This window comes from Cynocephalus volans, chromosome 7 (assembly GCF_027409185.1).
Source record: "Cynocephalus volans isolate mCynVol1 chromosome 7, mCynVol1.pri, whole genome shotgun sequence".
In the NCBI taxonomy this organism is placed as follows: domain Eukaryota; kingdom Metazoa; phylum Chordata; class Mammalia; order Dermoptera; family Cynocephalidae; genus Cynocephalus; species Cynocephalus volans.
In genome coordinates this window covers 130,787,968-130,804,909 of record NC_084466.1, presented here as the reverse complement: position 1 = coordinate 130,804,909, position 16,942 = coordinate 130,787,968, and the positions used below count along the sequence as shown (strand labels likewise).

The window sequence follows — 16,942 nt, the reverse complement described above, 5'->3', positions numbered from 1 at the left end:
GAAGAGTGGCATTGTTTTATAGTTTTGCAAATATCTTTAGTGTCCAAATTAATAGAAGACAGCTAGATTCTCATACTGTTTCTATATTCAATCTGATATGTTGTTTTGTTTAAAGTATTTGTGTGAAAAGCCAGCCTCACACAGACATATCACTGGAAAAGGAGGAATATTTTAATAGCCCTTTCAGACCATTGTGGATATTCTTCTTTGTCACTACACTAAACTTGATATGGGAGCTGGCCAGTTAGCTTAGTTGGTTAGAGCATGGTGCTAAGAACACCAGAGTCCAGGGTTCAATTCCTGTACCTGCCAGCTGCCAAAAAAGAAAAAAAACTCCAACAAGTGGAATTTCTTAAAGATTGGTTGCAACTAGAATATAAAACCCTACCAAAGAACTTTTCATTCTCTGTTACATTAAAATCCATTGTTTTATCTTGCACTTTGAATGGCTTTTACCCAGGCATGATTTTGTAAAATTATATATTAGAAAATATTGGCTCACTGAGTTATGTAAATCTTCCTAATGTTGCTGACACATTTCATTCTACAATATCAAAAAAAAAAAATTCATTAATATTATTACCAATCTTACTAAAAAAAAGTATTTTAAGTTTTGGGAAGCTATAAAATTCACAATGGCAGATACAGTTTTCTAAAATTCTAATTTTCACTTGGAAGTTCAAATTTTATCATTGGCAATAAATACTGAAAGATGTTCTCCTTGAAGTAACAGATTTACTCCACTCATTTTCAAGAAAATGTCTACGAAATACCAAAGTCTGAAAGCCATAGTTTTTCTGCAGTCTTTCTCTCAAGTAAAAATAGTGTTCCATGATAAAAAACAGCTAGGTTTACTTCATAACTCAAACAACTGCCCAGATGCTTTTCCCTCACACAACTTCAGTTTGCAGCAGAAGTGCTTAAAGTTTACTTTCCATTTTATCACACAGAATATTAAAAAGATATTCTTATGTGGAACTGGATTTTTCCCCCATTGCAATTGTGTGGCAATAAAGAAAACAGTAACTACTAGTACAGTTTGGTAACTCTATCTTGATTTGTGCTAAGATACCAGGGGTTTTACACACCACTGCTTTTGCACCATCAGCGCAAATGTCAGCACCATGCTCTCCCAAGTGGGCGAACGTCAACTCAGTGACAAAGGCAAATAGCATCACAACAGTCAAGAGGTGAAAGCAGCCCAAGTGTCCATCAATGGATGAATGGATAAGCAAAATGTGATACATGCATACAATGAAATATTATGAAGCTTTAAAAAAGAAGGAAATCCTGTCACATGCCACAACATGAATGAACCTTGAAGACATTATGCTAAGTGAAATAAGCCAGTCATAAAGATAAATACTGTATGATTCCACTTATATGAGGTATCTAAAGTAGTCAGATTTATAAAAACAGAAAGTAGAAAGCCGGCTGGTTAGTTCAGTTGGTTAGAGCATGGTGTTGATAACACCAAGGTCCAGGATTTGATACATGTACCATTCACACACACAGACACAAAAAAAGAAAGAAAGTGGAATCGTGGTTACCAGTGGCTGGATGGGAAGAAGGAGAAAAGGGAAGTCGTTGTTTGAAGGGTACAGAGTTTCAGATTTGCAAGATGAAAAAGTTCTGGAGATCTGTTTCGCAACAATGTAAATATACTTAACACTATTGAACTGTACACTTAAAAATGGTTAAGATGGTAAATTTCCTGTTATGTGTTTTTTTTCTCCACAATTTTTAAAAGGCAGATAACATCTTAGTATTATTATGAAAATAGTTTTGGCCCCAGAGACTCCCTGAAAGGTTCTCAGGGACACCCAAGGGTCAGTAAACATTTTGAGAACCACTGCTCTACAACAACCTTCTTTTTCTCTCTAATACCCATCTGCTTCTCTAACTATTCCTTCCCCTTTCCCATCTCCTTTGACAGGACTTCCTAGTTCTTAGAAGCCTCTGCTCAACAATGTGGGCTTTTGCAATATTCACGATGATTTGAAAAGGCCTCCTCGTTCTGTTCTAAACTGTGGAGGGTCCCTATTCCCTCCAAGCAGTTTCTCTATGTTTCAGTATGAGTCCCTAAGATAACTTTCATATTCTGCCTCTCCACTTAGACTATAAATTTCTCAAGAGCAGGTACTTTGTCAACAGTACCTCAATATTGTCATAATGTTCCTCACATTTCTATGCCCAAAACATGTATCAATCAATATTGATTGGTTAGGTCCTAAAGCTCATAATGTGGAGCTGCTGGTTTGTTAATAACTTCTTCGTGTCCTTGTATAGCTCTATTCAAAATCAATTGGTCTCAATAGCTTTCCAAAGCACTCTGTTATCTTCTCTGATTCCTGCCAAAATAAGCAACTTCACAGCTCTAATTTTGGTGTGTTTCAAATTTGCTTTCTCTTCCCTTAGAAGTTTCCATCTGTGCGTTGGCCAGAACAGCTGAAAAATGGGAGCCATGCAGAGGCCACTGAGTCATCCTAAGGGAAGGGACTGGTGTAGGGCCCATCCCATGGGAAGTGTTTGGAGCACAGGTGGTGGGGGAGACAGGCCCTCCAGGAGAACACTGGGACACAGCAAGGACAGCCGATCTGCCCCCAGTCAGCACAGGACCACCCAGAGGAGACTGGTCGGGAATGCAGAATTGCACGGGGTGCAGTTTGATGAAAAAACTCAGGCCCAGATCAGAGTTTCGACACAACCCAGGTGCACTGGGTCTCTGGAGAGCCGGAAATACCTATAAGGTCAACCATTAAACCCTGAGCTGCACAAAAAGCCTTCCCTAGGGAAACAGCAGAAAAGCAGCAACTTAGCTCAAACCACACAGCTCAAGTACTAGTTCCCTCAGGAAGTTCCCCCGTTTTAGAAGTAAGCAAAGGACAAAAAATTAGTTCTGGCCCAGGCACACCACCAGTGCCTTGGGGCCCCGCCCACAACCACTCACACTGCCAGCGCCTCAGGGCCCCACCCGGGGGCCCAGGCCTTGGAGCCAGAGACTGTACCCCTCACCTACAACCAGGCACAAGGCCAGCACCAAGGAGCGTGCCAAAAACATCACCTCCATGTGGGTGGCCCACCACAGCCACCACAGTAACCACGGCTGCCGTGAGAGTGGGTAGATGTCACAACCACCACGCAGATGGTCCACCAGCCACTAGAGTGCATTGACACAAGGAGAGTCACCAGCAGAGACCAAAGAAAAGAAGAGGATGTCTCTCTCCACAAGCTCATTCCAGAGTGACAGAAGAAGCATCTGCTCTACCATAATATTGGGGGACCTGAACACATCTCTCAGCATTGGACAGATCATCTAGGCAACAAATCATCAGAGTGACCATTACTGTTTCAGAGGGAGAGAAGAAATCCAGGGTTATCAGCGTTGGGAGCGGAGAGGGAGGGCAGATAGGGAGAGACTGGACAAGGGGTATAAAGAATAAGTACAATTTATAACAATATACATACTAGTAATATTGATTTGATCAACATATGTCAACATTGAATCTCAAAAATATGTATAATCAATTATGATTCAAAAAAATTAATTAATTTTTTAAAAAATCTGCTTTCTCTTCCCTTAGAAGTCTCTATGTGTGCATTGGCAAAAAATGTCAGCTGACATTAGATCACAGGGGAGGAAGATAGGACCAGATGACATTTATGTTACACTTCCCAGTTGAGTCTTTGATCAATCACTGCAGGCAGTATTAAGTCTTCATTTTTCTTATTTTTATTTTGCTCACAAATGAGTAACTGAAGAACAGTGTTCCCCTCTGGGAAGTAACAGTATTACCTTTTTCTGGAACTCTGACCTCTTATGACCTAATCAGGCTTTTTTACTTTCAAGTGCCTGAAAGTCTTCCTCTGTATAGGCTCCTAATGTGAATGGATCATCAGTCCGTTCCTGGATTTTTTCATCTATAATTTATAGTCCTGGCCATCATGGTCAATTACTTGCATTGCTGGGCCCTCCTGTTTTGCTGATGTTGCACTAAGACAATCTCTAAAGAGGACCTAAAGCCCAAGAGAAAAGTTCCAAAAGCTTTGGAATTCCTCACATCTGCCTTCATAAGAGAGGCCTGATTCTCCATCACATAAACATATCCCCTCTCTCTATTTGAGAAACATGATTTCGCTCTAGTCAATGAAATTAAAGCTACCCAAGGCAGAATGGGAACACAATGGCTTTTCACTGCCATTATCCTGAAAATACTAACAGCATTAGCTATAATTGACCAAACCATTATTTAGCTTACAAAATCAATACTAATTATACCACTTTTAGATTTCAAATAGAACTCAGTGATGTGCCAAAAGTCAATCAAAGTGGACACCATCATTATGGGGCTACCTAGCTCTTTGCTGAATGTCATCATACTCTTCAAGTCTGCTGAAGGCTCAGAACCAAATATAATGGCATTATAGTTACAGTAGCTGTACATGATCGATGATAGTAATACAAGCCAAGGAAAGTATCTTATAAGGTTATTGCTTACCTCCTAACAAGATTAATCTGAGCAGATTGGAACATTTATAACTTAAAGCCTTGCTTATAAACATTATAAACACAAGTAAATGAATAAATGTAAATTAATGCCTTCAATTTCACCAGCAAAATCTCTGAATTATTCTATCATCATAAACCCCTTAATTTCATCTACACATCCTAAAGTTTATCATTTTTATTTTAACCAAAAGTAATCTCTTTTCGACTTCTGTAACAAGTGGCTTTCTAGTTAAAATTTATTCTGTTTAAATTGCTTGTTCTTGGGCCGACCCCGTGGCTCACTTTGGAGAGTGTGGCGCTGGGAGCACAGCGGTGCTGTCGCTGCGGGTTCAGATCCTATATAGGGATGGCCGGTGCGCTCACTGGCTGAGCGCGGTGCGGACGACACCAAGCCAAGGGTTGCGATCCCCTTACCGGTAACAAAAAAAAAGAAAAGAAAAAAAAAGAAAAGCAAGACTACTTAAAAAAATAAATAAATAAATTGCTTGTTCTTTCAGTAAATTTTCCTAAACCTCTCATTTTGTTTCTTCCTGTCTGCCCTTTAAGATAACACCTCTGGTGTAAAAGTCACAAGTTGTGTGCCTAAGGTGTTTTGCAGGGCTGTTGGAGTTAGCTTGGCCCAACACAAACCAGGCTAAACTGGTTGGGCCCACAGACCTCTCTACTAAACCTGTGTGAAGGTCCAATGGGTGGCCTCTTGATGTCAGAGGGCCAAAAACTCCACCTCCAGATCCTGCTAATGCTGCCATTTTCTCAATATGCAGAGGTATGCAGACTGCTTGCACCTATACAGATTGCTAAAAAACTTCCCCAAACCCTTTAACCAATCACAAACCCCCATACTTCACACCACCCCAACCATGTCCCCATAAATCTCTCTTTAGGGCTGGCCAATTAGCTCAGTTGGTTAGAGCACAGCCTTATAACATAAATATCCCTTTTTTTTCTCACTGCTAACAAGGTAAATTTGAGATATATTTCTCCCATCTTCTTGCTTGGCCACCCTGCAAATAAACCTTTTTCTCTGCTGCAAAGACCAGTGCTTTAGTATTTGGCTTTCCCTTGCATGCAGGCAAATTCCATTTGGTTCAGTAACATTTGCTCTAAACAAAATTGATACAGAATTTAAACAGAATTGGAGGCTGACACTGAGCCAATTACTGACATAGAACCTCTCATTCAATTATTCCCAGATGGCAAAGGAACATGAAGAAACCACCTTTCCATAGCTACAAAAGACATTCTTCAGGACAACAGTTCAACCAGACAAAATTTTACCCCCTAATGAAGACAGTAGTGGGTCATATAGTGAACAATATTAAACATTAAGGTTAAAAAAGAAATGCACTAAATATACAGAACATTTAAGTAAGAACAATTTACCATTTATCTTATATAATATGTATGTACACATGCTAAAAGTGCCCCTTATACTAAAAATTAACAAACTTTAACAATTTACCCAGCATCCGGGGCAGTGCCTGAAACATGGTACACTTAGAACTTTCTGATATGATGAAAACAGTCTCTATCTGCACTGTCCAGTAGGATAGCTACTAGCCACATGTGCCCATTGAGCATTTGAAATGTGTCCAGTGCAAGTGAGGAACTAAAGTTTTGTTTTATTTAATTTTAATTAATTTAAATTTAAATAACGACATGTGGGTAGTGGCTACCCTACTCGATACCACAGTGTAGATACTCAATAATATTTGCAAGTGAATGGATGAATGAATAACTGAATGTAAAATATGTATTAAGTCTAAAGAAATTGTTGGAGCATGTCCTATAATATATGGCACAGATATATGACAGATAAATAGTTGATTAAAACACATCTAACACAAATATTATTCTTAAAAACAGGCCTGGTATATGTGTGAGGTGGCAGGACTTATATGGGAAATCTCTGTGCCTTCAGCTCAATTGAATCTGTAAACCTAAAACTGCTCTAAGATATAAAGTCTATTTTTTAAAAAAAACAAACAGTTTTGGAGTCTATCCTACTCTCTAAATGTATCTTTTCCTAAATTCTAGTTCTGATGCAAACTTCCTTTCTCCTTCCAGAGGTATGTGTTCACAATAAAGAAAAAAAAATACAACTCTTTATTTTCAAAACTACTGAGGGTTAAACTCCTCACAGGCTTCTAAAGTCGTGGGTTGTATCACCTCAGAAGTGATATGCTAAATTCCAACACTGGCTGAAAAAATTCTCAATTAAAATACTGTTTTTCAATACAAAAGTAAAATACTTTTTAAACATCAACTACTCTCATACATGTTAAAATACGCAAGACAGACTATCATTTCTAAGTAAAATAACACCTCATCTATCAAGACCATAGAAGTATGAATACAGTATTCCTTTCGGCATATTTTCGTGATCAAACTTCTCCAAACTTGCTCTTCTGAACTCACCTGTGTGTTCCCAGAAAAACAGCACACTCTTTGTGGAACACCACAAAATACTGATACAGTTTAATCACATGAATTATGAACAATTTAAGTAGAAAAAATAACTATTTTACATACGTATGTAATATAAAATCACAACCATAAGCACTTGCCTTTTAAAAGTTTTTTTTGGTGGTTTGCTGGTGCGGCGAAAAAATTTTTTTAAGCTATTGAACTAAGGTGATAGGTGTTTCTAATTCCTAGTTATCTGCTTAATCATTTTATCATCAGCTAGTGCTCACTGGTGCTTAAGTGGTGGCAGCTATCACAAAAAAGAAATGGAAGCAAAATTTTAAATGGAGATAATGCTGCCCATCATCTTCAATATATATTTTCAGGGCAGAGAAAGGAATTAATTAGAGAACAAAAAAAAATCAAGATTATTTCAAATAATGATACTAAGATTAACATTTGATTAGTTAGTCAATGTGCCCGGCAATCCTAGATGCTTTACTCTTTTCATTCAAATGACATGACTATAAGGCAGCCATTTTCACTCCCAATTTATACACAAAGAAAATGAAGGCTGGCCAGTTAGCTCAGTTGGTTAGAGTGAAGCCTTGTAACACAAAGGTCAAGGGTTTGAATCCCCATAGTGGCCAACACATTGTAAAAAAAAAAAAAGAAAGAAAAGAAAATGAGATTCCAGGACATTAAAGAACCTGACCAAGATCACCCAACTAGCAAATGATGGCCTGATTAGCTCTAAAATCAATCCTCTTTCCCCTACACCACCATACCTCCCCAAGTATCTAAATCTTAGAGCAATGGTTTTCAATGCAGGCTGTACGTTAGAATCATCTCGAGAAGAGTCCCAATTATTTGCATTTTTTAAAGGTCTCCAGGTGACTCAGATACACCAAGGTTGAAAACCACTGATTTAAGGTCATCATTAACATATATTATTAGACTGTATAATAAAACAGTTTTAACAAAATATGTAGAACTATTTACCACTTATAGAAACTGTACACAGAAATTTCGACTTATTGTGTTTTTTTTTTTTTTTTTTAAAGATGACCGGTAAGGGGATCTTAACCCTTGACTTGGTGTTGTCAGCACCACGCTCAGCCAGTGAGCGAACCGGCCATCCGTATATGGGATCCGAACCCGGGGCCTTGGTGTTATCAGCACCGCACTCTCCCGAGTGAGCCACGGGCCGGCCCAATTGTGTTTATTTTTAATAAATTTTCTCTCTCTTGCCTCACTGTCAAGATGTCAGATTTTATTGATTATTGTCATCAGTGTGCCCACATCTAATGGTTCAAGTCACCCTACCCCCACCACCATTCTAATCTGTTGTTATCTGCTGTGCTCTCAGACAAAGGAGAACCATGCTAATTAAAACTATGTAAAATAAAGCAAACAGGTTTATGTGTCAGCCTATCTTATCAGTAAAATACATGTGCTTTCAGTACATGAACTTAGTGATATCACTTACAGGCCTCTTCTGATGAGTTTTTCTGATTCTTAACTTTGTTCCTGATTCTTGAAGTATGTATGGTTCCCAATTCTACACAGCTGTATATAAACTATTATGTCACTGGGAAATAATTATTCCTTCATATCTGCTTTGCTAACTAGATTATGAACCCCATGAGTTCAGGGGCCACATTTTATTCATCTTTGTACTCCATTGCCTAGCAGAATGTCTTGCACACAGCAAGCTCTCAACAAACGTTTACTTTCCAAATGACTCATGAGGCTGCCATGAGTGAAGTTGAATGATACATGTTATAACCTTTCCATAAATAAACAATAAGCTCCAAGCTACATGGCTGCTGGGCCAAAGCATTACAGGGTGTTAGGACTTTGGTGAGGTCACCACATGGCACAGTCTATGTATTCCTCAGCTCTGCAGCTAACTTGTTTCAATTACTTCAACCTAACAAGTATTTATTGGACCTGGCCAATTGGGATACAATGGGAGATAAGGATCATTGGATCACTCTGCCTCCCATATGTCACTCAAATGTTTCCACTTCTCTCCATCCTCATTGCTGCCACTCAAGTTCAGGCCACCATCTACTGAAGTATTCTAATTAGCTTCCCTGCTTTCTTTTTACTTTCCTCTAATTCATTCTCCACAATGCCACCAAAGTAGCTCTCTTTAAAAAGCAATTCAAAAGGTGAACAAACAATAAATAAATAATAAAAAGCAATACAGATCATATCCCTTTTCAAAATTTTTCAAAGCCTTCCCTCTGCCTGTAGGATAATGTGTAAACCCCCCAAAACAGCTTAACAGGCCCATCCTGATCTACCTGTCCAGCAACATAGCTCACCACCCACTTCCTAGTAGTCTTTAGTCATATTAACTGTCTTACATGGAATTCCATAATGAGATTATGCTGTCTTCCAGCAGAAAAATATGCTCAGGTCTGTCAGGAAAATCCCAATAAGCATTAAAGCAACTCAAATTACAGATTTAGGTCTCTTAAGATTTAGTCAAGTTTCTTAAGACCAATTGTGAACTACTGTAGTCATCCAAACACTGTTTCCTCTTCTGGAAAGGAAGAGACAAAAATGAATAGGGCTGCTAGAGAAGGAAAGATTGAAAACATAAGCTTCTTGAGCAAAGGTACCAAAGTCTCTGTGTCCTGGTGCATAATATTACCTGGCACATGGTAGCTGCTCAATAAAATTGTGTTGAATTAATTAATTAATTAATTACCAAAGTGAATAGGAGGTGAGAAATTCTAAGGACAGAACAACCCAGAAATATAAAGGAGAATAGGCACCCAATTCTGACCAAAAAAGATTCAAGGAAAGGGTTGTGAGAGGTTTCTGGGAAGATTCTTCTTCATTCTTCAAAGAGAGCCATGGAAAGCCTGTTTCTCTCTCCTGCAGGACATGAGTGAAGATGCATGCTGTCCTGTTTGCTACCAGCTGCTATTTTGCAACCATTAATTAAGCTTACACTGTGGACAACAGAGAGGAGAGACAGAGACTCCCATACTGTCAACCAATGTTGAACCTACGGTTCCTCCACCCCTGGACTTCTAGTTATGGGAGCCAATAAACTTTCTCATTATTTAAGTCAGTGTGGGCTGTTACTTGAAACCCAAAGCCTCCTTAACTAATGCATATCTGAGAAGCAATAAAGAAAAACTTTTTAAAAAAATGAGAAAAGCATGTTGAAGATAATGAACACAACATGCCACTATTAATTGTGTAGTCTCCTTAAAAACTAATCTCAAAAAAATAGCAAAATGAATCACTGCTATAAATATATATAGATCTCCTGTGCAATTGATACAGCATTAAAATTTTATCAAATAATTCAGATATACTCTCTGTGAAAAAAGGTATTCAGCTTTTACTGAATGGACTAACAATAGATTAGACACTACAGAAGAAAATACTAATGAATTTGAAAGCACAGCAATAAAATATCCAGAAGGAAATACATAGAGAAAAGACTGAAAAAAATATGAATAGAGAGCATTTTTAAGCTATGGAAAAACATCATATGGCTCAAAATATATGCTACTGGGATCCCCAAAGGAGAAGTGAGAGTGGAAGGAAAAGTATTTTAAAAAATAATTGTCTAAATTTTTCCAAATTTGATTAAAAACTATAAATCCACAGATCCAAGAATAAACAAATCACAAGCACAATAATCATGTACATCAAGCACATCATAATCAAATTGCTTAAAACCAGCAATAAAGAGAAAATCTAAAAAGCAGTCAGAGGAAAAAGACATTATAGAGAGAACAAAGATTAAAATGACAGCAGACTTCCCCTCAGAAAGAATGCAAGACAAAAGACATTGGAGCATCATCTTTAAAGTAATAAAAGAAAAAAAAAGATCAACCTAGAGTTCTACACCCAATGAACATTTCTTTCAAAAGGAAAACAAAGTAACGACTTTTGCCGTCACGCAAAAGTTAAAAGAATTCATCACCCATGGATTCACATTACTAGAAATGTTAAAGAAAGTCCTTTAGGTAAGAGATAAATTATACCAGATGGAAATATGGATCCACACAAAGGGATGAAGAAGCCCAGAAATGGTAAATACATGGATAAGTACACAAGCCTTTACTTCTTATTTTTAAAAATCTCTTTAAAAGATAATTGACCATTTAGGGCCGACCCCGTGGCTCACTCGGGAGAGTGCGGCGCTGGGAGCGCAGCAGCGCTCCCGCCGCGGGTTCGGATCCTATATAGGGATGGCTGGTTGGCTCACTGGCTGAGTGCGGTCACAAAAAAGGACAAAAAAAAAAAAAAAAAAAAAAGATAATTGACCGTTTAAAGCTAAAATAATAATATTTTGTGGAGCTTATAACATATGCAAAAATAAAATGTATGACAACAATAGCACAAAGACCAAAAGGGAAGGGAGGAATGAAAGAATACTGTTATTAGGTTCTTATACTATATGTGAAGAGGTATAATTTTACTTGAAGGTAGGCTGTGATAAGTTAAAGATGCATACTATAAACCCTAAAGCAACCACTAAAAAAATAAAAAGAGTTATATCTAATAACCCAACAAAAGAGATAAAATGGCATCATAAAAAATGTACTCAAATCAAAAAAAGGAAAAGAGGAAAAGCAAACAAGAACAAATGTAACAAACAGAGCACAAACAGTAAGATAGGAGATTAAACCTAAACATAAGCAATAATTGGACTAAATGTAAATGGCCTGAACACCCCAATTAAAAGGCAGAGATTGTCAGATTGGATCAAAAGCAAGACTCAACTAAACACTGCCCACAAGAAGTCCACTTTAAATATAAAGATACAAATAGGCTAAAACTAAAAGCATAAAAAAGATCTATCATGTTAATGTTAATCAAAGGAAAGCTGAAATAGCTATATTAACATCAGACTAGTAGATTTCAGAGCAAAGAATATAATCAAGAACACAAAGAATCATTTAACAATGATAAAGGGGTCAGTTCATCAAGAATGTATAACAATCCTAAATACTTTTTCAACCAATAAGACTGAGCCCACCAAAACAAGAAAACAGAAAGATGCTTTTCACTGTGAAAATGCAGTATCAATATTCCTGAACCAAAACTGAACATTGCTAAAATGAGGCTTAAGATCTTCCTTATATAATAAATGGCATGCCACTCTACTAATAAAAGTATAATATCTAATGGAAATATTTATGACTTTAGTGCCAAAGCTGATCAAAGTGATCTAAAGCTGACTCACCTTTCATATTGCCTATCTCGTGGTAATGAAGCACCCCAATGTGGAAAGTCCATGATTAACATAAGTAAAAGGAGACAGGATATGAAGAAGAGTCCCAGGAATGCCACCCGCTGACGGGGAAATGGGCTCACTGTGGGCACAGTGAAGTTCCAGGAGGCTGGACAGAGGTAGGAAAAACTGATCCTGAAATGAGACAAACATTAGTAAGTCTAGAAAGTCTCTACAGTTGAGTGCTTAAAAATAGTTTTTTAATTGAATAAAGCCCTCTTAATAAAGGCAAAAATTCATGCCAACAGAAGTGTAAACATTCTTTCAGTCTCAAATTTTAGAAAAGGACCTATATGGTTTATGGTGCTTCTACTACATAAATCAGATAAGCCTTATCTGCTCTTTTTCCATACTCTGCACTTTTGTGTACAATTCAAAGAATTAACCTTACGTTAATGAAAAGATCACCTATCTCCCCAGGCACCTTCATAACACTGGAGAATCAGAACAACTACAACATTCCCACCAAGAATGCTGTCAAGAAAATGGATACTCATAAAGTTATTCAACTGACTTTTAAAAATGTTTTAATAGGATATATTTGCACATGGTAAAAAAACAAACGAAAGAGTTTAAAAGGATATACTGTATAGTAAAAAGTGAATCTTTTGCCCTGACCCCACCATCTCTCTCTGAGGCAACCATTGCTACCCAGTTTCCATGTATTTTTCCAGGGATATTCTATGTTTATAAGCATACATACTTATAAGCATAAGTATATAGCAATATATATGGTAATATATCTGTGTGTGTGTGTGTGTGTGTGTGTGTTTCAGCATTCTCTTGGTTGTACACAATGGTAGTACACCATACCTATTGTTCTGCATCTTTCTCCCATTTATTCCAATTAACAACTGTCCCTGGCCGGCCTGTGGCTCACTTTGGAGAGCGTGGTGCTGACAACACCAAGTCAAGGGTTAAGATCCCCTTACCGGTCATCTTAAAAAAAAAAAAAAAAAAAAAATTGTCCCATATTGGTACATGTAGATCCACATTAATCTTTTTTAAAAGCTTCAGAGTATTATAATGTATGGATAAGTGTATTCAGTGTGAAGTTCACTTCCTATATTGAGTCAAAAGGACCTCAGTCTTTCTGCTTTTAATGTTCATTACGGGGCTGGCTCATTAGCTCGCTAGGTATACTGTGATGGGTCAAGGGTCGGATCCCAGCACTGGCCAGCTGCCAAAATAATTAATAAATAAATAAAGGTAACTGCAGAGGGGGGGAAATCTGTTTAACCTCCTCAAGAGGCACCTAGCCTCACTCAGATGGAAATTTAAAAGAACATCACAAGCCAGCACTTTTCAGAGTTGAGTGAGCAGACTCATTCCACCACCCTGGGGTTATGGGCTTGAAACTATTGCTTATCTGCTTTCAAAAGAATACAACTTTGATCATCTTTGCATCCACCTGACCAGGATGCAAAGTCCAGGTGCATCCCTACGGCAAACCTCACTTAGCCTACCAGGGCCCCCCCAACCTACCTGCCATCCGCTACGGAGCCCGCAGCAGGGGAGAAAGTGTGCAGCCTTACCTAGCCATGGATTCCACCTTCAGGGGTCTCAACGCCTGTCACCTCCTTTTCCTTTTGCCCTGAGAAGGTGGCCTCCTTGTCCCAGGCATCTCCTAAGTGTGCAGCCTGGAAAGAGTTGAGGATTTCAGGATTATCTCCAGCAGCGCCCACGAGACTAGACCTCCACGAGAATTCCACGGCTCCCACCCCCTCCCCGAGCTCCCACTCCGGCTCCGTCCGCTCTTGTTCCTCAGGCCCAGCGGACTCCAGCTGGGCATCCTGTGGCGGGGCGTTCTCGTGGGCAAGCTCTGTCCTCGAGGAACGGCCGTCTCCGGGTGGCGATGGACTAAGGGGTTCCTGCTTCCTCTCCCCGTCTCTCCAGGTCCCGCAGCCCTCCCACGCTCACACTCACGGGATGGAGCGGCCCGCCGGCTGCCTCGGCACATCTCCGCTCGGTGCTAAGCGGCTCCGGCGGCCTCTCATCCAGCCGGAAGAAGGGCCGGGGCCGGTTGCGGCGCCACGTCCCCAAGGAAACCGCAGGGAGCCAATGACTGACAGGGGACCCGCGAAGAGGGGCCCGCCCCCTCACGCAGCCGGAGCCGCGGGCGAACCAGTCTCGTCAGCAGCAAGTCCATCTACCAGAGTGGCCAATCCCCAAGAAGGCTCGCCTCTAATGCCCGCCCCGGGATTTCGAGCCGCGTCCAATCGGAAAGGCGCCACGCCGAGGCTCCGCCCAGAGGGACAAACGACGGGCGCGCGGGTGAGTGCCGAGCAGCGCTGCGCCCGCTGCCCTCCCGGGGGCGCGAGATCTCTGCTAGTGGCATTCTCCGCGGCCCCTCCCGGGACAGAGCTGCTCCAGTGGGTGGGTCTCGGGTGTTAGTGGCAGAAGTGCATCTCTCGCCCACCGCGTATTGGAGATTTCGTGCCCACCAACCCTCCCTGACAGAATGGCAATTCGCCCATTTTAAACCGTCTTTGTCGCCTCCCAAACTGACGCCCTGGCCTCACGGTCTTAACCCGTGAGAAAAACGCAAATTAGAGACAGTGACGTCTACATCAGAGCGCTGTGTCCATTCATCCAACATTCATTGAATGCCTGCTGTGTGTTATGAGCTTCTGTGTCGCTGTCCTTTTGGACCTTACAGTAAGTACATACAACGGCAAAGGCTCCCTAATGTTTCTATTCTTCCTTCCTTACGCCAGCCGTATCTCTCATTTCCAGGAGGGAGCCGCTGAAGCAGCACAAAGTCCAAGCTCTTTCCAACGTGGCACTTACATAACCATCCGTGACCCGCCCCTACCGCATCTTCTGCCGCTCCTCGCCGCCCTGTTACGGTCCAGCAACACAGCCCGGTGGTTTCCGGCCTCAGGCTCTGCTTGTTTTGTCCCTCCACCTGCCTTGAATAACCTTCTCCAGTCTCTTAACCAGACCAAGCCTACTCATCCCTTACCATTCGGCTTAAGTGTCGCCTTCCCCCAAAAGCCTTACTTGACCTCCACCTCCTTTATACACACCTATTGTTATACTTACCACACTGAGTTACAATTATGTGTCTGTTTGTCCGGCTAGACGGAATATCCTTGAGGGCAGGGACTATCTGCTTCCACGTATTCCCAGTGCTGGCCACTGTATGATAAATCAATGAATGAATGCCTGTAGGGGAAAAACGAAGACCACCCAAATGAAAACAAAGAGGCTATTTATTCAAAGCTGGTTATAACAAGGGAGTCAGTCATGTCACTAGGGTTTGGCAGAGACTCAAAGGCTGTCAGGGGAGTGGGAAAGCTTAATAAGTGAAAAAAAGGGGGACGTTGGCTAGCAAGAAGCACAGCATAATATGTGATTGGTTTGGGGAAGCATATTCGGCCATCTCTAGTTGGTCCTGAGTTGGAGAAGGGGAGGGGGCGAAAAAAAAAAAAATAAGGAAGCCGACAGTCATTGACCAAGTCCTGATCATTCTGGGTCAATTGCTGCAGAGGTTGTGGGTTAGAGTTCCAATGGTTGTATATTCTGTCTCTCATGATGGTTGTTTTCTCCCTCCACTACTCTCCCAGCCTGGTTGGGCTTCCTAACTTGCCTTTCTCCAATTTTCAGATCTCAATTTTCTCCTCTGCTCCTCAGTCCCTACACTGTTTAAAGGGTTATATTTTATCTGGGCTCCCAAAAACCACATTTAGTAGAATAGTTGCATAACGTTGGGACTAACCACAAAATTATATAAATATCAGATACTTTTATTGTTTCAGAGCCCAGTTTAGTGCCTAGAACAAGTTAGACATGGAAAGAACAATATTTTTGGAATAATTTTTTTAAATTTCTTGAAGTTCGGCTCCTGTGAGTTCCAAGTTTAATATATGTATATTTCAAACTACATATTTCACAAAATGGGTGTTTTTGAGTGTAAATAGAATTCCTATCAATTTTTTAAACAATACTTAATTCATATGGTTTATGAACTATATTAACTTATGATTCAAAGGTGCATTGAAACATCCTCTAACTTAGATTTCATAACTACAAAAGTACTTAAGAAAGTTCATGGATCCCTAAACCGGCCAGCCAAAAAAAAAAAAAAAATTCATGGAAAGATTTATATTATCTGTTAATTCTATTTTTCCACAAACTTTCTGAAGTACCCTCATACTATCATAAAACAGAAGAAACACCTACATTTTAATACCAACACTTTCTCATTACACTTTCTTCGTAAAACTTTCCTTGCCAGTCTGCTTTGGATCATACTTCCATCAAAACATCCAGATGCCTACAGGCGTTTGTTAAGCATGATTCTTTACAAAAACCTGAAATGCTTATCTGATTAACAGCTCATAGGGCTGAATTCTTGAGGTTTCCAATCTGCAGGCCAAATACAAAAGGGTTGAGACTATTTCTCTATTTCATTTGCTGTAACTCAACATGTTGTAACAAATTATAGAAACCCATATTTCAAAACACGCTTTTAACGGCTCCTTAAAGGCTTGTGTACAACTACATTTGCAGTTTTCTCAAGGGGTCCTTGATGCCCAGCCCTGATCAAATCAGCCAAATGAGATCCATATTACGTGTCAGTTGTCCGCATTGCTTCTCCTTAAAAACTCAGCTCAAATATCATCTCTTCCATGAGCTCCACAGCTGGCTTATTACTTCTTATTCCCTGCTCTTATAGCATTTTGGCCATATGTACTTCTATGAGGGCAAGCTGGCAGTTGTTAGAGTGGACCTGATACCAGGTGGCCTGG

The 16,942-nt window shown here is 39.9% G+C and overlaps 1 protein-coding gene across 2 annotated transcripts in view; it reads right to left on the bottom strand.

Moving 5' to 3' along the window:
• ENTPD7 (ectonucleoside triphosphate diphosphohydrolase 7) overlaps positions 1–14,202 on the bottom strand; it is a 42,682-nt gene extending 28,480 nt beyond the window's left edge. Inside the window, exons 1-3 of one of the 2 annotated variants that reach the window (XM_063102629.1) lie at positions 14,115–14,202; positions 13,724–13,828; positions 12,141–12,323 (exon numbers count right to left, since the gene is read on the bottom strand). In XM_063102629.1, coding sequence (XP_062958699.1) covers positions 12,141–12,323; positions 13,724–13,731 — 191 coding nt within the window. In that variant the 5' untranslated portion in view covers positions 13,732–13,828; positions 14,115–14,202. Of the gene's footprint in view, positions 1–12,140; positions 12,324–13,001; positions 13,016–13,723; positions 13,829–14,114 lie in introns of those variants that run through there. The other variant, XM_063102630.1, reaches the window with a different exon arrangement.
• Positions 14,203–16,942: the final 2,740 nt, after the last annotated feature.